Consider the following 24807-nt stretch of genomic DNA (forward strand, 5'->3'; position numbering starts at 1 on the left):
GCCCCGGCTTCGTCAGCCTCACTCCCCGCCTCGTTCCCCGCAGGGCCCGCGCCGGCCGGCGCCGTGAGGATGAAAGTGGTGGAGGAGCCCAACACGTTCGGGTAAGCGGCGGGCGGGCGGCGGCGGGCGGGCGGCGGCGGGACCCGCTCCCCGCTGACCCGCCGCCTCCCGCAGACTGAACAACCCGTTCCTGGCCCAGACCAACCGCCTGCAGCCCAGGAGGGAGCCTTCGCCCGCGTCCGGTGAGAGCGGGCAGCGTGCGGATCTGGGTGTGGGGGGCTGCTGGGGAGGCGCTCCGCGAGGGTCGGTCTGGAGGCTCGCGCACGGGCTTGTCAGCTCTTTAAAGTTACGTTCGGGGACGCGAGAGTGTGCCAGCATGTGCTAGTACCGAGGTGACAGCTACCCCAGACTGACCCTCGTTTCCTTGCTAGGAGGGATGGCTGTTAGTGGGGTGAGTGTCTTTCCAGATGCATTTCTGTGCTTCTCCGTGCGCACGTGTGCAAGCGGGAAACGTGTAAGTTGTGCTCTTTGTCCCCTTTTTTTCTAAACAGTAACACTACACAGTATTTGGCTAATTAGTCGTTGTCACCGTGTGTCTTGGAACTTCTCGGAATATTATTTACGCTTTTTTGGCGCGATGGTAGGCGTGGGGAGGACAGCTGGCTGGTACACGGATCAAATCTTGGACTTTGGTGTTACCAGCACCACGCTCCAACCAGCTGAGCAACCGGCGAGCCCCTTGTTTATTTTTGATTTATTTATTATTATTATTTTTTGTCGCGTTGTAGTTTGTATATTCTGGATATTAATCGTTTATTCAAAATATGACTTGCAGTCTTTTCACCCATGCTATGACTTGCCTTTTTACTCTGTTGAGTGTCCTTTACAGCCCTTCTCTCTTTTTATCAGCTGCAAAGCACTCCGTTGTATTCATGTACTTTAATTTTTCCAGTGTGTCACCGTGGATGGACTTTGTGGCTGCTTGTGGGCTTCCTCAGTAAATCCTGTGCAGTGAGAGGCTTTGGCCTTGGACAGATGCATAGTTGTATTCCATGGACAAGTTCTGAGAAGTGGGATTGCTGACCCAAGGGTACCTGCATGGGGCTGTGCCATGCCCACCCCCGTCAGCAGTGTGTGAGAATGCTCCCCTTCCCGTCGACAGAGCCCACAGCCAAAGCTTAGGTTTGCCAGACAAAAAACAGAGATGTTAAGTCTCATTGTGATTTAATTCACACTCTTTTTTTTTTTACTGGGTTTACCGTACTAAACAGTCAGCTGCATTTTTTATTTGATTACTCTGTTTGCGGTCTTTGCCTATTTTTTTCTGTTGGGTTTTGGTGTTTTCTTGATTTCTGTGAGTTCTCCACATTAGGAACATTCCCTCTTTATCTAGATATAATTTGTACACATTTTTCCCCAGTTTTTCAGGCTTTTCATTTTGTTGGTGGTGTTTTTCTCCAGACCATTTTTTTTCTATAGCTGTATAGTCAGGTGTATACATTTTAAATGTTTTTTTTCTTCGATATTTCTATCAACATAAACTTGCAGAGTGGGTTGACCGTGCATGGGGTGATACATTGTCGAGCCAAACAGCACATCCTGCTTACAGGCAAGCTGTTGTTTCGGAAGGAGCGGAGCAGAGAGGGAATTAGCCTGAGACAGAAACACATGGGAGCAGTCCAGGACTCGGGAGGTCCTGGCACAGGGGGCAGCAGGTGCCAGCCCGAGGAGGAAGTGGCAGGAGCTTGCCAAGTCTGATACTGGCCTGTGGGGCAGGGCAGGGTCCATGCAAGGTGGCTGTGGGCACTTTGAGGGCCTGGGTCTCTACCAGTTCAATGGGGAGCCTTGTTCCCTAACAGCAGGAGGGCAGAGGTCATCAGGTCAGTGATTTGGAGCTACTGTTCCGGCTGTGGCATGGAGAGGTGGATGGGGCACAGCGGATGTTGTTCCGCTGGAGCCCACCACACCACCAGGAGGGCTCTGGCTCTGTAGTGGTGGTGGGAGTGAGTAGGTGGCTGGGAGAGACTCAAGCTTTGGCAGGGCCTGGCCCTGGATTTGAGGAGAGAGGGAGGGAGTGGCAAGGAGGTCCTGGGCTGTGGGCTGGAGAGACCATGGAAGGTATGGCTTCTCACCAGGATGGGGAGCCGGAACCAAATTTGTAGGAGGCAGGCCATGAGTTTGGTTGTGGTCAGGGTGAGGGACTGAGTTTATGAGGGAGTTCTGGTGCTTGGGAAGGGGTTCTGCTGGCACAGTAGGTTCAGGCTTCATCAGTGGGCAGGTGGGTGAGTCAGGCCCTGGGTGTGGGTGAGGTCCCAGTGAAGTTCTTGGTGGGATGGTCGGAGGGAGGGTGTGGAAACTACAAAGGGATTGGTACCCAGGTGCATGCAGCCAGGTGTGGGGCCAGGGAGCAGGGCACCAGGGAAGGAAGGGTAGAGGGAGGGCCACCCTCAAGAAGGGACTGTCGCCAAGAGATGCAGGGCCAAGAGAAGAGCTTCCCACCACCCCCCAGGGCTGGAGTTGGCAGACAGGAAATGAGGCAGCCTGTACTTGGCCAAACCCAAGGGATCTTGTGGAGCTATGTCATTGGGGCAGCTGGATATGGGGTCACCTGGGCCTGTGGGCAGGGAGCTGTGGGCATTGGTGAGTGTCCCACGAGGAGCCCAGGGATGATCTCGGGGGTGGAGGTAGTGGGCATTCGGGGGTGAAGAGTGCAGCCATGTGGTCTGGCTGTGTCTGGCTCAAGGAGAGTAGAGTGGGCACCTGCAAGACCAGAGTGTGGGCCAGGCTGTCTGCACAGATGCCCAAGTGCCAGGGACGAGGCCTGTGTTGGCTTTGGGGAGGGCAGGAAGGCTGGGAGCTGAGCCCAGAGCCTATGTGGGGAGGGAAGGAGCCAGGAGCAGGGGCCGCCCAGAGGGCAGCTGATGAGGAGGAGGAACCAAGGGCTTCCTGTGTCCTCAGATGGTGACAAGGGCCACAGCATGGTCCCCTGGGGCAGGCAGCCCTGCCATCTTGGGCTCCCGTCTATCCTGGGAGGGGACACCAAGGGTGAGCCAAATGTCAAGGAACAAAAGGCCAGGCCTGGGCCAGCACCAGGCAGGTTGCAGTAGCATTAGCCACTGCTCTCCCCAGGGCAGCGGAGCAGGGGCCGAGTGGGACGAGCTGAGGGAGGGCCCCAGGGTGGGCGGTTCTCCCAGGCCACCTTCTGGCTCCCTCTGAACTAGCTAGAGCCAGGTTACCAGGGAATGGTCACTGAGTACATTGTGAGTGCTTATTTGATTCTTAATAGAAAAAATAATACTGCAGATAGCTTTGTTTTAAATAAAAAACAATCTAACAGTAGCATCAACTGGGTTTGGAATAGCGCACCCTGCTCCAGTGCAGAGACTCCTGTTTCCCTTGTATGCATGGGGGGTCATGGGTCCCCTCCCTGCTGCCACGACCCTAACCTTGACCTTTCTGATAGTCCCAGATGACAACACGCTTGAAGCTGATTTAGCCAGTTCCCAGGTGGACTCCCAGGCTACATGCGTCACCGTGTCAAACTGCCTTTCAAGTCACAAATATGCTCAAAAATGGGTATTTTAAATTTGGTAGGAAATGTTCATTTCTTTTCACCAACAGGATTAGGGTTAGGCATTGTTTTGCTGAGTTGCTGTTGGTCTTGATTTGTAAACCTCTTGTCCTTTTTTTTTTTTTTTTTCTTTTTGTCTTTTTCCGTGTCCGGCAACGGATCACAACCCTCAGTGTCGCCCCCGTACCGGACCGGGACCAGCAATGGGATCGCAACCCTCGGCGTCGCTCCCGCGCCTCGCTCAGCCAGTGAGCGGGAACCGGTCTGTATGTGGGATCCGAACCCTCAGCGGGAGCGCCGCCGCGCCTCCCAAGCGGCGCACTACAGCAGTGCACCACCGGGCCGGCCCAACCTCTTGTCCTTTTAACCTGCTTGGCATTTGGGGCCGTGGGGAAGAGCTGCTGTGCTCACGTGCTCCGTCCCCTCCTCTGCAGGATGGGTGGGCTTCGCTAGGCCCTGGCAGCTCTGATCTTCCGGTGCTGTGTGCATTCATGTGTGTGTCTGACAAACCGTTGACCTTGGTGTTATAATACCACGTTCTGACCAACTGAGCTAGCGGGCCAGCCCCTGCTTTTCTGTTATATATATATATATATATATATATATATGTATATATGTATGTATGTATGTATGTATGTATGTATGTATGATGTATGTATGTATATATATATATGTATGTATATATATATATTTTTTTTTGTGTGTGTGTGTGTGTGTGTGACTGGTAAGGGGATTGCAACCCTTGGTGTGGTGTCGCCCGCACTGCGCTCAGCCAGTGAGCGCACTGGCCATCCCTATATAGGATCCGAACCCGCGGCAGGAGCGTCGCTGTGCTCCCAGCACTGCACTCCCCCAAGTGCACCACGGGGTCGGCCCTTTTGTTATATTTTAATACCACAATAAAAAAATCAAACAATACTTTAATTATTTTAAGTGTACTCTTCTATGGCACTCACACTGTCGTGCAGCCATCACCACCATCCATCTCCGGAATTCTTTTCGTTTTCACAAATTGACACTCGGTGCCACTGCACAGTAACTCCTGCGGCTCCCTCCTCCCAGCCCCTGGTGAGCCCACCTGCTTCCTGCCCTGTGAATTTGACTACTCTAGGGACCTCACACAAGTGGGTTATACAGCATTTGTCCTTTTGTGTCTGGGTTGTTTCACTTAGCACGAGGTCCCCAAGGTCCACCCATGTCATAGCCCGTGTCAGTGCTTTCTGCTTTTTTATGGCTAAGTAACATCTCAGTGTGTGGAGAGACCACTCTTTGTTTCTTTCATTTGCTGATGGACACTTGGGTCGTTTCCACCTTTGGGCTATTCTAAGTAATGCTGCTGTAAACACGGGGGTGCAAGTGTCTGCTTGACTCCCTACTTCTATATCCTGGGAGTAGATGTGCTGGGTCACATGGTGACTCTGCAGACCGTGTTCTGCAACACACAAGTGTTCCTATCCCCACGTCCTCGCCAACTTCTGTTATTTCCTGTTGTTTATAGTAGCCCTGCTAGCAGGTGTGAAGGTATCTCACTTCGGTTTTGCTTTGCGTTTCTCTGATCATTAGTAACATTGAGCATCTTTCCATGTGCTTGGGGTATTGCTTTGCATTGCTTTGCCCCCCCTCCACGGATTTATCACCTCACTTCTGCTGGGTGACGGAGATGCCAAGGATTACTCAAAGCCCATCTGAGAAGTGAGAGGCCCCGAAGTGGTTAATCTCCCTTCGGGACGCTCAAGCAAGAGCCATCCCTTCCTTGGGAAATTAACGCAGAATTGGGGTTCTCTCCCTGCATTTATTTTCCAGACCAGGAAGTTACAGGAAGAGAACAAAGGTGGGGTTATAGTTTAATAATATAGGCTGGTAACTTTCAGTGAAACAAGCCAGATGACATTCCAGTAAGGCAATTAAGTGGTCCTATCAACAAGTTTGATCTTAGCAAACATTCCTTCCTATAGCAATTTCTCAGTATCTTTACATAACAATCAGTAACTAGTCTGTCTTTGAGCCAGCAACCTGCTGTGCCACAATCCTTATCTTGCCACAACAGAGACTTATAACCTGAGGGAAATTTCCTGTCCTTGCAGCTCAACATTTGAAACTGCAAGGCTTTGGAAAACCAGGCCCTGTGAAGTACATATGCTTTATAATATATTCCACATTGGCGTCTATTGGTATAGCTTCTGCCGAGAAATGCTTATTCAGTCCTTTGCCTGTTTTTTAAATGGTTGTTTGTGGGCCGGCCCGGTGGTGGCAGCGCTCCCGTGGAGGGTTCGGATCCCATGTGGAGACCAGTTCCCGCTCACTGGCTGAGTGTGGTGCGGGCGCAACACCAAGGGTTGCGATCCCGTTGCCCGTCCCCGGTATGGGCGCGACACTGAGGGTTGCGATCCCGTTACTGGTCAGTAAAAAAGAGACAAAAATGAAAAAATTAAAAGTTAAAAATTAAATAAATAAATAAATGGTTGTTTGAATGTTGGGTTGTAGGAGATTTTTATGTATTCTGGCTATAAATACCTCATCATATATATGATTTGCAAATATTTTCTCCCATTCTGTGGGTTGGCTTTTCACTCTGTTGGTAGTGTTTTTTGTTGCATAAAAGTTTTTAATTTTGATGAAGTCCAATTTGTCCATTTTTTTTTATGTTGCCTGTGCCTTTGGTGTCATATCCAAGCAATCATTGCCAAACCCAATGTCAAGAAGCCTTTCTCCTATGTTTTCTTCCAAGAGTTTTGTAGTTTTAGCTCTTTGGTTTAGGTCTTTGACCTATTTTGAACTAGTTTTTTTCTTTTCTTTTGGGGGTTGGCCAGTACAGGGATAGAACCCTGGACGTTGGTGTTATCAGCACCACGCTCTGACCACTGAACTAACCACCCAGCCCCCGTGAGCTAGTTGTTGTATGTGGTGTGAGGTAAGGGTCTGACTTCATTCCTCTGCACGTGGCAGTCCATTTTACCCAGCAGTTTGTTGAAAAGACTGTCCTTTTCCCATTGAATGATCTTGGCACCCTTATCAAATGATTTGACTGTATGTTCGAGGGTTTCTTTCTGGAATCCCTGTTCTCTTCCAGTGACTTACCTGTCTGTCCTTATGCCAGTACACAGTGTTTTGATTACTGTAGCTTTGAAGTTTTGAAACTAAAGCAACCAAAGGGAAGATCAATAAGGACACAGAGGACTTGAACAATAGGATAAGCTAACGGGACCTAACAGACGTACACAAAACACTCCACCCAACAGCAGCAGCAGATTACACAGTTCTTTTAAGAGCACATGGAATTCTTTTTTGAAAGGGAGACCATAAGTTAGGCAACAAAACTAGTAGTGTGAGTCTTTCAACTCTGTTCTTTTTTGAGATTGTTTTGGTAATTTGGGGTCCTCTGAGATTCCACAAGAATTTTAGGATGTTTTCCTATTTCTGCAAAAAATGTCATTGGGATTTTGATAGGGATTGCATCAAATCTGTAGGTCACTTTGGGTAGTACTGTCATTTTAAAAATATTAAGTGAATACATAAACATGGGACATCTTTCCATTTATTTATGTTTGTAATTTCTTTCAGCAATATTTTGTAGCTTTCAGTGTACTGGTCTTTTGCCTCCTTGGTTAAGTTTATTCCTAAGTATTTTATTATTTTTCAATCTGTCATAAATGGAATTGGATTCTTAGATTGTTTGTTGTTATTGTCCTGAAACACAACCGATTTTTGAATGTCAATTTTGTACCCTATGACTTTGAATTTATTAGCTCTAACAGTTTGTTTTGTTGAATGTTTAAGGTTTTCTATATGTAAGACCACGTCATCTGCAAACAGATAATTTTACTTCTTCCTTTCCAATTTGGATGACTTATTTCCTTTTCTTGCCTAATTGCTCTGGCTAGAACCTCCAGTACAGTGCTGACCAGCAGTGCTGATTGTGTTCTTGTCTTATTCTGATCTTGTGGGAAAAGCTTTCAGTCTTCCACCATTGAATATGATGTTGGCTGTGGGTTTGCATATATGGCATTCATCATGTAGAGGAAATTCCCTTCCAGTCTTCATTTGTTGAGTGCTTTTATCATGATAGGGTGTTGGGTTTTTCCAAGTGCTTTTTCTGCACCGATTGAAATGAATTGCGTGGTGTTTCTTCCCTTTGTTATGTTAGTGTGGTGAATTATATTGATTGATTTTAAAGTGTTGAAATATCCTTACATTCCTGGAAAAGACCTCACATGGTTGTGGTGTATGATCCATTTAATATACTGAATTCAGTTAGCTAGTATTCTGTTAAGGATTTTTGCATCATTGTTTATAAGGGGTATTATTGGTCAGTGGTTTTCTTGTAGTCTTTGTCTAGCTTTGGTATCAAGGGTAATGGTGGCCTCATAGAATGAATTAGGAAGTGTTCTACATTTTTTGGAAAAGTTTGAGAAGGCTTAGTTTTAGTTCTTTAAATGTTTTGTAGAATTCACCATCTGGTCCTAGCTTTTCATTGTTGGGAGATTTTTGATTACTTAATTTCCTTACCAGTTATAGGTATACTGTATTCAGATTTTGTTTGTTTGTTTGTTTTATTTTGTCGATATACAATGTGGTTGATTATTTTGGCCCATTACTGAAAACTCCCTCCTGTATTCAGATTTTTTATCTCTTCATGATTCAATCTTAGGAAACTTTTTTTCTAGGAATTTGTCCATTTCATCTGGGTTACTGATTTGTTGGCATATAGTTGTTCATAGTATTCTTATAATCCTTTTATTTCTGTAAAATTAGCAGTAATATCTCCACTTTTATTTCTGGTTTTAGTAATTTGAGTCTTTGCTCTTTCTTTTTTTCCTGGTCAGTCTAGCTAAAGGTTTGTCAGTTTTTTTGATCTTTTAAAAGGACCAACTTTGGGCGTTCTTCTTTTTAATATTCTCTATTTTATTTATATGCTGTAATCTTTATTATTTTCTTCTTTCTGCTACCTTTGGGTTTAGTTTGCTCTTCTTTTTCTAGTTCCTTAAAGTATAAAAGGTTAGATGAGTGATTTGAGATCTCTTCTTTTTGAATGTAAGTGTTTATGGCTATAAATTTCCCTTTTTTGATGGCTGGCCATTACAGGGATAAATTTCCCTCTTATTGATTTTACTGCACTCCATAAGTTTTGGTGTGTTCTTTTCATTTTTATTTGTCTCAAGGTATTTTCTAATCCACATTGATTTTTTTCTTTGACCTATTGCTTAAGAAGGTGTTAAAAAAAAAAACGTGGTGTTTAATTTCCATATATTTGTGAATTTTCCAGTTTTCCTTCTGCTGTTGATTTCTAATTTTACCCCTTTGTGATGAGAAAACCTTGTCATTTCAGGTTTTTTATGTTTATTAAGACTCATTTTGTAGCATAACTTATGGTATCTACTTGGGAAAAAAGTTCCACGTGCACTTGAAATAGCATGTCTTCTGCTGGTGTTGGGTGGAGTGTTCTGTGCATGTCTATTGGGTCCAGTTGGCTGACACTGTGGTTCAAGTCTTCCGTACTGACCTTCCCTCTGGCTTCCTTCTGTTATTACAAGTCAGGTATGATGTTTACAAGTGTGGTAGAACTTTCTCCCTTCAAGTCTGCCAGTGTTTGCTTCATAGATTCTGGAGCTCTGACATTTGTGCACATATAATAGTTGTAACTTGGTGAACTGACCCTTTTATCAATGTATAATATTCCTCTTTGTCTCTTGTAACAGTTTTTTTTTTTTTTTTTTTTTTAAAAGATGACCGGTAAGGGGATCTCAACCCTTGGCTTGGTGTTGTCAGCACCATGCTCACTGAGTGAGCTAACCGGCCGTCCCTATATGGGATCCGAACCCAGGGCCTTGGTGTTATCAGCACCACACTCTCCCGAGTGAGCCACGGGCCGGCCCTCTTGTAACAGTTTTTGACTTAAAGTCTATTTTGTCTGATATTAGTACAGCTACCCCAGCTTTTTTGTTTATTTCCATGGAATGTATTTTTCTATCCCTTCACATTTAACTTACTTGTGCCTTTGGATCTAAAGTGAGTCTCTTATGAGCAGCATATGGTTGAATCATGTTTGTTTTTTAATTCATTAGTCTGTGCCTTTTGAATGGAGAGTTTAATCCATTGACATTTTAAGTAAATACTGACAGGACTTAGAAGTACATCTTTTAGTCGCTCATTTCTTTCATTATTGCCTTGTTTTTGTTGATTTTTTGTGGTCGTATTTTTGGACTCCCTTTCTTACATATACTATTGCTATCTTGTTACCACAGGGGTTACATTTAGCATCCTAAAATTATAAAAATCCTGGGCCGGCCCGTGGCTCACTCGGGAGAGTGCGGTGCTGATAACACCAAGGCCCCGGGTTCGGATCCCACATGGGGATGGCCGGTTCGCTCACTGGCTGAGCGTGGTGCTGACAAGACCAAGTCAAGGGTTAAGATCCCCTTACCGGTCATTTTTTAAGAAAAAAAAAAAAAAAAAAATTATAAAAATCTAATTTAAACTTCCACCAACTTCACTTCAATCACAGAAACTACTACACAGCTCCATCTGCCTCACCTTTTTAATGTCACGACTTACGTACTTATACTTTGTGTACCTACGAACGTAGATCTATAATTAGTTTTTATGCATTTGTCTTTTAAACCCGTACATCTACAAACCAAATATACCACACTGGCTTTCTTATTTGCCCATGTATTTACCTTTAGCAAAGATCTTCATCCAGCTTTGAGGTACTGTCTAGTTTGAAGACTCCATCTGGCATTTCTTCTAGGGTAGGTCTGCTGATAATAAACTCCCTCCACAGCTTTTGTTTATCTAGGAATGTCTTAACCCTTATTATTATTACTTTTTCTTTAACAGGTTTCTTATTTTTGAAGGACAGTTTTCCTGGGTGTTGAATTCTCAGTTGGTGTGTCAGTTTTTCCCCTTTGAACAAGACATTTTCCTGTTTTTTTGTATGCCTTTTGGTTTTTTTGTTGGAAATTGGGCCTTTGGCAAAACAGGCTTATCTGCCAGTCTTTGTAGGCTGGTTCTGTTGGGGGGTGCGTAGCCCTTCACCAATCAACTGGGGGTGCTGTGAGCCCCAGGCCAGTCTGAGGCCAGAGATTAAGGTCTTTCAGTCTCTTCTTAGCCTGCATGTGCCTGTCTCAAGTCTCCATGGACATGGCTGCTTCTGAATGTCTTAATTTCCTGGAGTCATACGCCAGTTGCTTCGTCTGTTGTGTGTTCACCCATAATCTGGTGCCCAGGTGTCTGTGGGTACGTGGTCCCCTGCTTTCCTGAGCAATGCCCTGGCCCTCCTGAGGTCTGAGGCAGAGCAGAGACCAGTCCTCCAGGCAGCCACAGACAAGACAGGTTAGAATATTGCAGCTGAGGTCCTCTCACAGCCACGCATGGTCAAGCATAATGCCACAGAGCTCATCCTGACGGTGTGAAGGTGGCTTTGTGAATTAGTTCAGCCGATTTTTGATGGTTCTTGTTTCTGCTGGGAAATGAGCTGGAGCTTCCTGGCCTGGCATTTTGCTGACGTTTGAAGTTTGAACCACCTCGGCTTTTCCCCTTAAACAGCCCCTATCTTTGCTGGTGTTAATTATTCCACCTCTGCCCTAGACTCACTGTGCGTGCTCTCTTCTTCTAGGGCCCGTGCATCTCTTTAGACTTTCTGGCAAGTGCTTCAGCCTGGTGGAGTCCACGTGAGTACAGGGCGCACCGGGTGTGGGCAGAGCCTGGGGACCCCCTGACACTGCTATGCCCCCAGGTACAAGTATGAATTCTGCCCTTTCCATAATGTGACCCAGCACGAGCAGACATTCCGCTGGAACGCCTATAGTGGGATCCTCGGGTGAGCCGGGGAATAGGCTGGGGGTCAAGGCTGGTGGCGGCTCAGCTACCCTGGGCCCCAGCCTCACGTGTTCTGCTCCCCTCCAGCATCTGGCACGAGTGGGAAATTGTCAACAACACCTTTACCGGCATGTGGATGAGGGATGGTGACTCCTGCCACTCCCGGAGCCGGCAGAGCAAGGTGGGGCCCCGAGGGTGGACACTGGTGAGAAGGGCCTGGGCTTCCTCCACCCACCCACCAAGTTTCCCTCCCCAGGTGGAGCTCACCTGTGGAACAAGCAACCAACTGGCCCATGTGTCTGAGCCGAGCACCTGCATATACTCACTGACATTCGAGACCCCCCTCGTCTGCCACCCTCACTCTTTGTTAGGTAGGACGCCAGGGTGGGGGGGCAGTGAGGCTCAGCTCAGCTAAGGCCAGATGCTGTTGGTTTCTTAGTGTACCCTGCCCTGCCGGAGGCCCTGCAGCAGCGATGGGACCAGGTGGAGCAGGACCTGGCCGATGAGCTGATTACTCCCCAGGTGAGCATGTGCTTGGTAGGTGCACCCTGGCCAGCCCTACCAGCTGCTGGGTGCTCTCTCTGCCTCCTCCACCTGCAGGGCTATGAGAAATCATTGAGGGTGATTTTTGAGGATGCTGGCTACCTAAAGACCCCAGGAGATACAGAACCCACCCAGCAGGAAGGACATCCTAAGGGTGTGGGGTTTGAGACCCTGGAAAGCTGCAGAAAGGTACAGATTTGAGGGATAGGGCTTGGATATGACAGCCTGCCAAGTGGCTTGATTTTTCCCTTAAACTCTTGTTTTAGGCACACAAAGAACTGTCACAGGAGATAAAAAAGCTTAGAAGTTTGCTTACCCAGCACGGCATCCCCTACACAAAGCCCACAGGTAAGTCGCACTGGGGTGAGAGCCAAGCACACCTTGGTACCAGCAGTCTGTGGGGCCAGGTCCTAACCGACCGTTTTGGCAGAAACCTCCCACTCTGAGCACTTGGGCCACACATCACCCACAGCCGGGCCCCCAGCGCAGTTGCAAGGTGACCCGGGGCTGCCTGCGAAGGTCTTGTGACCATGAGAGCAGCACTGATTCCAAACTTCGGGTGTCGTGTCATGGGACGCAGAGGAGACAGCATGGCCACGACTGCAGAGCCCAGAGGCAGCTACACTACAGTCAAGAAGATCCCCTTCCCTTGGACCAGGCCGGGACTCTCCCAGTGACCAGCTGGCCAGTCTCTTATGTTCACAGATGCAGACACAATAAAGATTCCAAGTTTTAATTAATTCCCATATTGATAAAAATAATTCCATGAATTCTGTAAACCGTTTGCATAAATGCTATTGTGTAAAAAAAATTTAAACAAGTGTTAACAACTTTAAACAATTTGCTACAAGTAAATGATTATGCATCATAAATACTACCTTCTGGGTTAAGAAAATTCCATTCAAATAACATTCTCATCTAAGTACGCAAAACAAACACATGTCAGGGACTTCCATAAGTTAATCTTCTCGAAGCGTCCACACCCAGTGAAGATCTCTAGCTGACCACAGTCATGGGAACATGTGACACCATCACGTTACCACTAATAATTAACACAGAGAGGTGAGAGGGCAGGCAACAAGGACAGCGGCTTGGCCGGTTGACCCTGCCTCCGGCAGCCACCCTTGTCACCCACGGACCAGACCACGAGCCCATCTCAGCCTCTAGGGCCGGGGGGTGGGGGTGGGGGGTGCTGTCAGCACCTCCCACCCATTGCTATGCTCCTTGCTCGCCTGGGATCAACCCCACAAATGGGTAGGGTTGGACCCACTGTGGGCAGCCCCCAGGGCTCTGCGGCAGTTACTGACCAAAAGGCGCCCATGGCCCAGGAGTTCTGGCATCCTTTGGTCCTCTGTACACCTGTGCACAGAGCCCACCTGGTCCCCAGAGGACTTGGGGACCCCTGCAAGCAGCTGGCACCCCAGGCCCCCAACTCCACTCCACCCCCGGAATGTGAGCCCTGGAGACACGCCCAGGAGTGGAGCGCCAGCCAGATTCCACAGAACTAACCGGAGTAGCTTATAGACAGACCTAAAGCGTATTGTTCTTGTTTATAATTTGAAAAAGTCTAGGCTAGATACCAATAATAAACATTGTCCTGTTATCCCAAAAAAGACCAAAGGTCTCAAGTGGGAAACAAGTGCATAAATATTAATAAAAATAAGTTTTAAACCAGTGATAACAGCACAAAATATACGTAATTTCTAGGTACTGAGCTAATAATAAATCATCACCACCATAATTAAAACCAAAATAGGTTCACTAAAACCAAGTCAATAGTTACCTTTAATAGCGGACTAGCTGCGGAATGTCATGGATCCACTTCCTTTAAAATGACAACTTTTCTATCAATTTGTCTTATATTAAAAAATGTTTTTAAACCTACTATGTTAAATACATTCTAATTTGGTCACTGACGAAAGTTTTTACCTAGTCACTTTGCACTTTTAAAAAAATGCTATTAAAGTCTTTGGCAAAGCCCCAGGTGGGTGGAAAGGTGGCCAATTCACCTCCAGGCAGAGGGGCTGGCCTGCTCCTGCTAGCAGCCCTGGATGACGGTCCCAATCTGTCATGCGGAGAGCCAGGTCTGGAAGGCTACAGACATCTGCTCCTTCTCCCCGGATTTCCAGGACAGTCCCAATACTGACCAGAGAAGGCTTGGGTCCTCACAAGACACATTCTCAGGAACATTTCTGCTGCAGGCCTAAGGCCAGGCTGTTGCTCCAGGAGCTGACAGGCGGAGGGACTACAGTGGAGCCGAGACCTGGGGGCCAATTCCTCAGCACGCTCCAGGCCACCAAGGCTCTGGGGGCAGGGTCCTCTTGTCCAGCCTCACAGGTTACATGGACGAACTCTTTGATAATAACTGACATACAGATCAGGAGACGGTGTCGGCCAGACTGGTGCCCTGGACTATGGGATACATGGCCGCTCAAGCATCTCTCACATCAGCAGGAGTCACACGCGGCCACAGGTGCAGAGAGACAGCAAGTCTCCTGACTCCCAGCTACCCGCCCCCAGTGTGAGCCCAGCGACATCGCTGAGAAGGTACAAAGCACCAATGCCCGCTACAGATCCAACTAACTACTCAGGATACAGCATCCCAAAAAGTTAATGGATAGGTCAGTTCGCTCAGCGGGTTAGAGCGTGGTGCTGATAACACCAAGGTCCAGGGTTCCAACCCTGTACCAGCCAGCCAAAAAAAAAAAAAAAAGTTAAAAACCTCTAATATCTGATCCCTTCTGTTAAACTTTTTGTTAGTATCAAATTGTCTTTCAGAGTTTCAGGGAGAAAATAAAACCAAATGAATTGTTCCCTTCACTTTTGCAAGGCACAGGCACTTAGAAAAGTGGCCACGGATCACATAAATACATGATAGGGCTCTCAATGTCATTTCACAATACTGGAATAAAAATTCCAGTGATATGTGCACATGCACATGTTTAGGAAATTAGTTCCTTCCATAAAATTAAAAACATCTAAATGTATATGTGTTTTTCAGTAATCACTCTGCTTATAAATACTATTTGCACTTAATTTGAAAACTGTAAAAACCCTAGGTATTTCTCACTACTAGATAAATGTTCATTTCATAAGTACTAGTTTCAGAATATGAAATCTAATATATTTACTGTACTATGAATTAACATAAACTGATAGGAAATATTTTAATTTCACAGTACACATATATAAAGCTTCATATTGTCGCATATTAAAAAACATGAACCTAGGAAGCAGCTTATAGCAATTTGTAATGTCTAACTAAAGTTCTTGGTGTACAAAGTGCTTTTGACGAGACCCCAACTCCCAGTGGCCCAGTCACAGTAGAGTCAGGATTGCGAACTGATGTGATTATACTGCCTGCTGACTCTGCCCACCCAGATCGCACACCATGAGCCCTGCGGAAATAGACAGCTGTGTCTGTGGGTTTGCTGTTGCCATCTTTCAGGAGAATACCTTGAAACTGTCAGTAGAACACAGTAGATAAACATACGTAATACAAAGGGCTGTCAGGTTAGGAGTGGACATGAGCCCATAGTGCGGTCCTGTCGGTGGCACCAGGTTGAACAACGATGCTGCGTCCTCAAGTGCTGGGCTAGACTCCTCAGGCAATGCTCACCAGGAGGCGGGCATGGCCTCTGGCTGCGGGTCACCACTGCAGGGGCTGGCCCTTGCAGTAGGGGCACTCAGGAGGTGCACCGGCTGCGCATGGCTCACAGAGAACCCGGTGCTGGCAGGGCTGCAGTGTGGCACCATGGGGCCGCTCCTGGCAGGCCACACACTGCTTGGCACGGAGCTGGAAGATCACCTGTGGGGCGAGATGCCATTGGCGGGGCTCAGGAAGACCATCCCCAGGCCAGGCCACACTCAGGCCAGCACCAAGGCTGCCTGCCTGGGCAGAGCCAAGGCCTTCCCAGCAGGCAGAGGAACACCACAGGAAGACTCTGGACAGCACCTTCAGACTACTGACTGCCAGCAACAGTGGCAGAGTTGGGGAGATGCCCAGGTAGACACTCTGGCCAGGGGCCACCACTGGGGAGAAAGCAGCCATGGGTGGGAGACCCTGTGACTTGAGACACCAGGCACAGGACTGAGCCACCATGGCCACAGAGGAGGGACCAGCCAGGCAGGGCCTGAGACCTGCAGCAGCTGGGCATCCAAGTGGGGGGCTCAGCAGGACCCTCCAGCCAAGAGCAGCCAGAACCTCGGAGAATGTGCCTGGTGGGGAGCGAGGGGGGAACATGTCACAGCCAGGCCATGGACACAGTCAGTGGAGAGTATATGTGCAAGAGGCAGGGCTGTGGAAGCTTCCAGATGCTTTGAGCTCTAACAAGGAGAGAACCTGGTGTTAGAGGAGCTCAGCGGTTTTTACACTAAAATGACAGAACAAGAGGCGGTACCCAGTGACCCTGAGAGTCACTCTGAGGCACCCAGATGTAGCCGTGGCTTTGTGACATGCTGTTCAACCACACCTCAAGGGGTGGGACGGGGCCACACTCTCCACGAGAAGTTCACTGGCAGGAGGGAGCAGGGGAGAGGGTGGATGTGGAAGATTCTGGAAAGGAAGTACAAAGGGCCAGCCCCACAGGACAGGAGGCACACACTGCCAGGGAGATGGGGAAGAGGACGGGAGCCAGGTGAGGGACGGGGCGGAAGGATCGGCAGTGCTGGTCTGGGTCCTGGGGCTCTCACAGCACATCATCCCCCCAGGAACCCTCACCAGGGCTGATTGGGGACTCACCCCATCAACAGCTTCCAAATCCAGGCGCAGCTGGCTCTGCAGGGAGTGCAGCTTGGACAGAGGGATGGTGCCGATGTCACCACAGCTCCGCAGCCCAGACAGTGAGGACGACAGGCCCAGGCTCTCGAGCTCCTCCTGCAGCTGTTTCACCTGGGCCTCCACCTCCTCCTTCCTCTGCAGTGCCAGCTGCCGGTCGTTGTCTGCCACACGGGCGCGCTCCTTGGCCTCCTGAGCCTCTCGTTGCCACGCGTCACAGGCCTGAAACCCAGGAGGCTGCTGTGGAGGCAGCCAGGGAGCCCTCTCCATACACCCACTGTCACCTGGTTTTACCTGCACAGCCAGCTCCAACCCCCCCCCACCCCCAGCTCACCTGCTTCACCTGCTGCCAGGACTCCTCCCATTGCCTAATCCTCCTCCTGGCCTCATCCAGCTGCCGCCTGACCCGTGCCAGTTCAGCACCATTTGGACTTGCACTTGAGGGTGTGGGGCCTGCATTCAGGATGGGGGACGGGCTGGGAGAGAAGCTGCCAGAAACAAAGTCCCAGATGCTCCCAGGGACACCGTTCAAGCCTGAGTGTGGGAGAGATGGAGATGACACTGACTGGCGGGGTTTGCAGACACCATTCCTGGGCCCTGGCCGTGACCAACCTGGCACTCGGCCTGGTTCCCAGACCCCAGCCGGGCTCGCCCCAGGGGAGGTCCAGTGGCTCAGGAAGAGGCGCTGGGGGTGCAAGGGGCCAGCAGAGGCAGCTGACAACGACCCCTGCCCACCACCTGCAGAGTTTAAACAAAAAAGGAAACTGAATTCGGAGTTCCCATGACTGCATCGTGTGGAGCAGTGGGTCTCAGGAACCCTTTACACACGGCGACTCTTGGCCCCAGAGAGCTTTCGTTCACGTGGGTGACATCTATGACATATATGGCATTAGAGGTTAAAGCTGAGATATTAAAAATGTTGATTCTTTTAAGATATAACAAGTCACTAAGAGAAATAATATTTTTAATAAAAACACGACGTGAATGACAGGCAAAGGCACAGTTCCTGTCCGTCGCATCCGCTCCTGCGTGGGTCTCATCTCCGCCCATCCTGCCACCTCTGCACTGTGCCCGCACATGCACAGAAGAATGCCAAGTCTAGGCCTCGGGGGTCACAGCAGCATCTGGGGGCCACTGCAGGAAACCGCTCAGGCCGCGGTGCGGACAGCAGACCAGAAGAAGACACGAGCGGGCTAGGGAGCCAGCAGCTCAGGACAAGTGTGAACACCTTGGTGGCACCTCCCAGGCCCAGCCCCACAAAGAATACCCAGGACCTGCTCTGGGAAGCAGAGCAGCAGGAGGGACCCAGGCCCAAGCGACTCACCTAGGGAGCTGTAGGACGAGGTCGAGGAGCCCAGAGCGCCGGGCTCCGACCTGAGGGGCGGCGGCTGCTGGGGGGGCGTCATGGCCGTGGAGACAAGTGGCCCTGACAGCGACTGAGATAGCGAGCTGAGCGGGGAGGTGGACAGGGATGAGGATGAGTACAAGGACGGGGAGCGGGGCAGAGAGCCTGGGATGGTGACAGGTGCCGAGCCAGCCAGCGACCGGGAACCTGGACAGACAGAGGAGCCAAGTTAGCGGGAGGCAGGCAGCACCAGGCCTCTGCCATGGGAAATACCTGCTATGAGCTGGGGGCAGCAGCCACAGAAGACAGACACTGGGGGACCCTGGGGGTGGAGATCCAGACCAGCAGCTGCCATCTAGAAGTGGGGAGCCAGCAGAACCCCCAAGGGTCACACCATCACAGATCAAAAGCCCCATTCAGAAGGGATCTTAGCCAAAGGCCAGACAGTACTGGGCCCTGTCTAGCCAACTTGGCCACTGCCAGGTGTTGCCAGCACTTTTAGGGCCCCCAAAATGGTTTAATTTCTGTCAACGTCGGAAGGAAAAGGTGGACTTTGAGGTCAAAGAAAATGATTTAGCATATGACGAGAGCCTGCCGTCTCTGCAGGGGCCACTTTGCTAACATGGGGTAAACTGAGGAAAACACAGAAAGCTGACCCTGCCCAGGTGGCAGAGGCAGGAGAGAGAGGTGCTGAGGGGTTTGTGTGCCAAGAAGAAGAGGGGGCAGGGGGAGAGAAGAGGCCAGCAGACACAGCCCCCGACGCCAGGCACAGGCAGGCTCACCTGACCCTCCGAGGTCACGGCTGTCCTGCTCCTCCAGGTCTTTATCTAGGGATGCAATATTTATGTCACCAAGACGCAGATCTAAAGCAGAACCTGTCAAAGAAAGCATCGCGTCACCCACACGCCAGGGGAGGCCCTGGGCCGCGGGAACAGCGGAAACCCTGGGCTTAAGGTCGGGGAGAAGTGAGCATCCTTCCCTAGACCCTGCTGCCACCACTGTGCCTCCAGCAGGATGAGGCTCCCCAACTTTACTTCTGTCCGTTCATATTTCTAATCACTGGTTAAAATTTAACCAACTAAACATATTCACCTATTAAACTTCCAGGAGGTGGCTTCCCATTAGCAAGCAGTTCAAAGGCTACCTTGTGCGGAGTACCAAGACAACACATTCAAACGCCGTAAGGGCTGAGCAAGAGCCAGGATCCCCACCCGCAGCAAGCCACACAGGGCCACCCCATCAGAGCAGCAGAGATACATATGTTCTTTCCACTCCCAACACTGGGCAGGGTCCTACCCATGGGCCCCCACGCCCCAGCCCAGCCAGCCTTGGGGCAGGGTCATCTCCACCATCCTCTTCCAGGGGGTACCCTGGTGCCTCCTGTCAGGATGACCGCATCCTGCTAGCTCCCACCTCCAAAGCTGTCACTAGCTCTTCCCTGTAGGCTGGACTGCTGGCCCCAAGGCTGCTGCGTCCCCAGCTGGCATTCCCTGCAAAAGCCTTTTCCCTCAAAAGCAGCCTGCCCTGCCCTGGAGCAGTGAGCAGTGACCCCAGGATCAGGAAGCTGTCCCAGGGTGGCTGAGATCAGGCCCCCAGCCCCCAAATAAACTCCTGTGGTGGTGGCACAGCAGTCAGGACAGGGAGAGGCTGGAAGATCCAACCCTTGGGTGTGACAGAGCCCATGCCACCTTCTAAGGAGTGCCAGGGGACAGGGCAAGGGCTGCAGGGGCTCCTGAGACATGCCCCATGGGCCAGAGCTGCCTTCCCAGCCCAAAGTCACGGCCAAGTCCACGGGGAGACCTCAGTGGCACAGAATGCACAGAACAAGGCTCTGCTTTGCTGGCAACTCTCTCCCCTGCCCACCTCTGGGTCCTGGTTCTCCCCATACACTCTGTGCCATCTCTCCTGTGTGGCCCAGCTCTGCACCCCCTGCTGGCTGCGGGTTCCCCACTGATGCCTGGTACGCATGGTGTGTTGCCAAATCCCACTTCAAGAAGCCACAAAGCCATCCCTACCTATCCTCAAAGAACCCCCAGCCCCCTTCCTCCTGTCCTCGCCTGGGACAGATGGTGTCTCCACAGCCTAGGCATCTGCACCACTGGGGACCTAGCCTGCGCTAGGTCAGCACACCAGCTCCTGGAGCTTCCACCTCTGCCAGCCCCTCTAAGCTGCCTAGTGCCAAGTGTCAGTGTCCCCTGGACCGTGTCCAACAAGTAACATCATGTCAAAACCGCTCACAGAGGCTGCTACTGCTCTGTTCAGAACAAGTGGTGCTCAGTAGAGGAAAAAAGGTGGTCGCTGCCCCCCAATGCCTCAGGTCAAGTTCCAGCCCTTGGCATGCCCCAGCCCTACCCACCAGGGCTCCTGTGATCTCACTGTCCCCACAGCCCACTGCAGCAGACTCCCTGGGAGTGCATCCTGTCTGCGAGGAGCCAGTAGCCATGACAGGTTGACAGCCTCTGTACTGCACAGGGGCTGTCCTGGGAAACAGAGCTTGTAGAAGCAAAGACATGGCTTCCAGGACTATGAAAACAGCTGGATTCAGAAGAGCCAAGTGGAGGACATGCCACAACAAGAGAGGGGCTGGCGCAGGGACAGGAGCCCACCTGTGGCCGTGCAGAGGAACTGCTGCCTTCTCAGATGAAGGGAGTTTTTATTACCATAATTAGCAGGAAATAAGAGGCTAAGAGAAGCAGGACTTCCAAGAATGTAAGTCCCAGCCACACATGAGGTGTGGGGAGCCTGCATGCCGTGCACAGACCTTGGGTCCTGCCTGTCCAGGTCTGAGCTCCTCATCTAAGGACCAGTCAGCTCCACTCCAGCCCCCCGTGGGGACCCCAACAGCCAACCACGGGGCATATCCCTCACCTGATGCCTGGCACTCAGTGGCCCAGCTTGGAAGCGGCCAAACGCTCTTAATTCCCAAGATGGGCTCATTGTGCATACAGGCACTGCTGGTATGGACGCAGCACTAACCCTAACGCACTTCCGCCTTCGTTCATGGACTTGTTCCTCACAGTAGCCTGCAGAACATGCCCTGTCCCGCCCCGCTCACAACCACACTGCGCCGGTGGAGAATGTGCTCCAGCAGCCCAGTGGGGCGGAGACAGTGCCTGGGCATGCAGGGGTGGACACTGATAGCTGGAAGCAAGAGCCTCATCACCCACCTCCAGTGCACGACTCCCAGACCCCAACTCTCATTCAGAGTCTGCCTGGAGGGGAATTTCCAGGGCACCAAGGCCAGGCTGCTAAATCACCTGCGAGAAAACAATCACACACACACCCCCACCTGCCGCACCACATCCTAGCTGTGGGGAGGAGGACCCTGGAGCAGGGGACCACTTTCCCCTGGGGATCCGAGACAGCACACAGCGGCACACATCGAGAGTCTGCTCACTCCCATGGAGAGACCATTCAAGTGAAAATTTTAAGGACTCTTGAAGGTTTTATCCAGAAAAGATACGAACAGGCAGGTGGCAGGTAGGCCAATACCCCCCTGGAGACTGGGAGCCAGTGACCCTACCACAGATGCCTAACCCTGTGAGGACATTTGTCAGGTGAGAGGCAGGGGCAGGCCCCAGGCCAGCAGCACCTGAAACCACTTAGTCCTCTACTTCCCGCTCACAGTCAACCGTCATGAAAACAACAGGAAGACGAGCATTCCACAGGGTAGTATCTAGTGTTGCTGGGTCCAAAGACGCCCGACTGTAACATCTGACCTCTCAGGCACACGAGGACCAGCTCACGCTGGTTTCTAACCCACCTGATGTCCTTGAGCCACGGCAAAGGATGAGAGACAGAATGCAGTTACTTGGGGGGCCCTGGGCACAGAGCCCGTGCCCTTCTTTGGCAAAAAAAACCATCAGAGAGAAAACACAGAGAACAGAGCAGGTCTCCACTTCTTGCAGGCCCAGGCCCTTCCTCCTGAGGGCTCCTCCTGTTGCGGGTGCCCTCCCTCCACGCTTCTGCAGCGCTTCCTGGAGTAAGTACCTTCTATTCAACAGGCAGCTGCTTCATAACAGCCCAGAGATCAGGGGTGTTAGTGTCCTGGGCCTGCCCTGTAACAATGGACCACAAACTGGGAGGTTTTTGAGATCAAGGTGTGGGCAGGGCTGCGCTCCCCCTGGAGGCTCCAGGGGAGGCTCCTTCCTGCCTCTTCCAGCTTCTGGTGGCTCCCAGCGCTCCTTGGCTTGTAGATTCGTCACTCCAGTCTCTGCCTGCCTGCGTCTTATGTGACCTCTGTATGTCTGTGTCCAAATTCCTCCTTCTAGGGCTGGCTGGTTGGCTCAGTTGGTTACTGCACAGCCTTATAACACCAAAGTCAAGGGTTCAGATCCCTATACCAGCCAGCCACCTGGAAAAAAAAACCCTACAAATTCCTTCCTCTTATAAGGACACCAGTCATTGGATTAGGGTCCACCCGATGACCTCAACTTAATTACATCTGCAAAGACCCTATTTCCAAATTAGGCCTCATTCATAGGTCCTGGGGCTTAGGATTTAGACTTCTCTCTCTGCGGGACAAACACCCGGAGACACCCCCACTGTGTCCTTCCCATCCCCCCTTCCAGGCTGTGTTCCTATAGCCCCATCTCAGTGCCTCCTCAAACTCTGCGTGCAGAGGAGAGTTGGTGCACCACAGGGTCCCTTCCACACGAGATGCCACCCTGGTGGGAAGCCTCAGCTCCTCCTCCTCCCTCAACCCACACCAGCTGAGGCCCAGTCCCAGCCCTCACTGCACTGTGCATCCTCTGGCCAGCTCTGCAGTTACCCCCACACATGCAGCCTGAGCCATCCCAGGAGTGACTTTTCTATGACAACAACCCCGTCACGTCTCCTCCCCTCCCCCCCCAGAAGAATAGAGCCTGAGCCCCTTAGCATGCTGGTCAAGGCTCCCTGTGGGTCCCTCCCTCCCTTGCCCCCCAACCCCCCAACAGACTTCACATCCCAGCTCCACACACAGGCAGCCGCGCTATAGTGGACCATGGCCCTGCAGTGCTTCCCATTCAGTAAGAACAGCCCCACTCCTCCCAGGAGATCTGCTCAGCCTCCAAAACTCTGCTTGGAATCCCCCTGCTCCATTCCTGAAAGTGGCAGCCCACACAGTATTGGGGCACCTGGACCAACGCTGGCTGAGGGGGCAGACCCTCTACCCCAGGCCTGCCTGGTGCCCCCTTCATGCTCCTCATGCTCGAGCTAAACTGTGGGGTGAGACCCAAGCCCACCCTTCATACACTGGCCTGGGGTCTGCTCATAGTAGGTCCCTGCCCTGGACGGGCTAGTCAGCTGGGCCTGGCAACCTGGGCTTAGCCCTCTGTGCCTGAAGGCCTGGAACCAGGTTGGAGTGGTCCCTTCACAGAGCCTGACATCTCTTTTTGATGAACAAAGGAATAAAGGAATGAATGAGGGGAACCGGAATGGAGTAGCCTGTTCTCCCCTTGAAGTGACTTAATCTGCCAAGCTCCCTGTGACTCAGCACAAGGGTGCTCCCGCTGCTGCCCTGGCGTAGCCCACCCCCAGGCACAGAGGTGGCACAGCTCACACACAGGAGCCAAACTGGGACAGACGCCCGCACAGCACACTCAGAAGGCAACCACGCCCTGCGTCGGCCGCAACCTAACTCAGGGACTGACTCACCCTGCACTGGGGCCTGAAAGTTTCCTGGAGAAGAGATGTTTGGGGAGCCCCTGGATGGCCCCCGAGAGTCTCCAGCTCTATTTCAGAGCCAAGTGCCTGTGAAGAGCAGTGAGCCGGCACCAGCACTTGACTAGCACTATCGGGAGGGCCTCAGGGGGCACCACTCCTTGGGGACCCTAGGGGCACCAGGTGGGGAGACAGTTGCTCCCAGGATGTCTCGGCCCCCCTCCTCACCAGTAGTCTCTCCTTCTCACCCCACTGTTCCCCAAGGTCAGACTCAGACCTTCAGAAATATTCTTAAGGGAAGATGAGTTTTAAAAGACACTCGAAATTTAGGTGAACCTGGTTACATAAACTAAGTGCAAGGGCCCCACGGTGCCACCTGACCCAGAGCCAGCATTGCCCAACTACCAGGAGAGCCTGGATGTTAACGAGGAATGAGCAGAGAGCTGCTGAGTAACGGCCCTGGCACGGCATGCTCCTGGGGTGACACAGCACATTCACAAGGCGCCGCGGTCCCCTGGGGTCAGGGGCGGACGGGGACAAGCCACACAGACTGCAGGAATCAAAGGCCAGGACCGGGACCCCGCAGAGGGCAGGCTGTGCCCCCGCCCACGGAGTGCAGGATGCCCCGCCAGCGCCGACTTTGCTTAACCACAGGACCGAGGAGCCCTGGCAGACCACTCACCTGCCTCCTGGGCTCCCACCTGCAGCGGCCACTCGCAGCGGGACAGAACACGGCCCGGACCCACCGCCTAAGCTACGCCGCCGGCCGGGCCAAGCGAGGACGACTGTCCCCCGGGCGCCCACGCTGGGGCCGCCGAGCGAAGGACGGAGGCGTGGTCCCCGAAAGGGGACGGGGGCGGCCACCTTCTTTCTCGGGCGCAGCCCCGAGAAACCGGGAACCGACTGCACCTGGCCCGAGACGCGGGCGCCGCGCCGGGACGAGGTTCACCTGGAGAGAAGGGCTGGGGAGGCGCACCTTAGAGGAGCGCACCTGGGGCGGACGCACCTTGGGAGAGAGCGCACCGCCCGCGGCACAGCGCCGAGTAACGACGACCCGCACGCGGGCCCCGCTGCGGCTGCTGACTCACGGTCCGGCCGCCCCGCGCCGCC

At 51.5% G+C, this 24807-nt stretch overlaps 2 protein-coding genes across 5 annotated transcripts in view; one reads left to right on the top strand and one right to left on the bottom strand.

The window, feature by feature from the left end:
* Positions 1 to 15: 15 nt before the first annotated feature.
* On the top strand, positions 16 to 12711 carry GNPTG (N-acetylglucosamine-1-phosphate transferase, gamma subunit). 2 transcript variants are annotated; one of them, XM_008581327.1, is made up of 10 exons: positions 16 to 101; positions 175 to 242; positions 11187 to 11241; positions 11307 to 11390; positions 11477 to 11570; positions 11646 to 11760; positions 11829 to 11911; positions 11990 to 12121; positions 12199 to 12280; positions 12405 to 12711. In XM_008581327.1, exons 1-10 carry the CDS (start codon positions 70 to 72, stop codon positions 12458 to 12460), a joined length of 801 nt encoding a protein of 266 aa, XP_008579549.1. In that variant the 5' UTR covers positions 16 to 69; the 3' UTR covers positions 12461 to 12711. The 2 variants fall into 2 exon arrangements, with proteins under 2 accessions (XP_008579549.1, XP_008579558.1); XM_008581336.1 differs by lacking the exon at positions 11307 to 11390 and having other exon boundaries at positions 12363 to 12711.
* UNKL (unkempt family zinc finger-like) overlaps positions 12650 to 24807 on the bottom strand; it is a 42526-nt gene continuing 30368 nt past the window's right edge. Inside the window, exons 1-5 of one of the 3 annotated variants that reach the window (XM_008581317.1) lie at positions 18837 to 19334; positions 18034 to 18261; positions 17044 to 17243; positions 16674 to 16931; positions 12650 to 15740 (exon numbers count right to left, since the gene is read on the bottom strand). In XM_008581317.1, the coding sequence (XP_008579539.1) occupies positions 15582 to 15740; positions 16674 to 16931; positions 17044 to 17243; positions 18034 to 18261; positions 18837 to 18945 (954 nt within the window). In that variant the 5' untranslated portion in view covers positions 18946 to 19334 and the 3' untranslated portion in view covers positions 12650 to 15581. The other 2 variants (XM_008581301.1, XM_008581310.1) reach the window with 2 other exon arrangements.

Source organism: Galeopterus variegatus, unplaced genomic scaffold (genome assembly GCF_000696425.1).
Source record: "Galeopterus variegatus unplaced genomic scaffold, G_variegatus-3.0.2 Scaffold92, whole genome shotgun sequence".
Taxonomy (NCBI): Eukaryota; Metazoa; Chordata; class Mammalia; order Dermoptera; family Cynocephalidae; genus Galeopterus; species Galeopterus variegatus.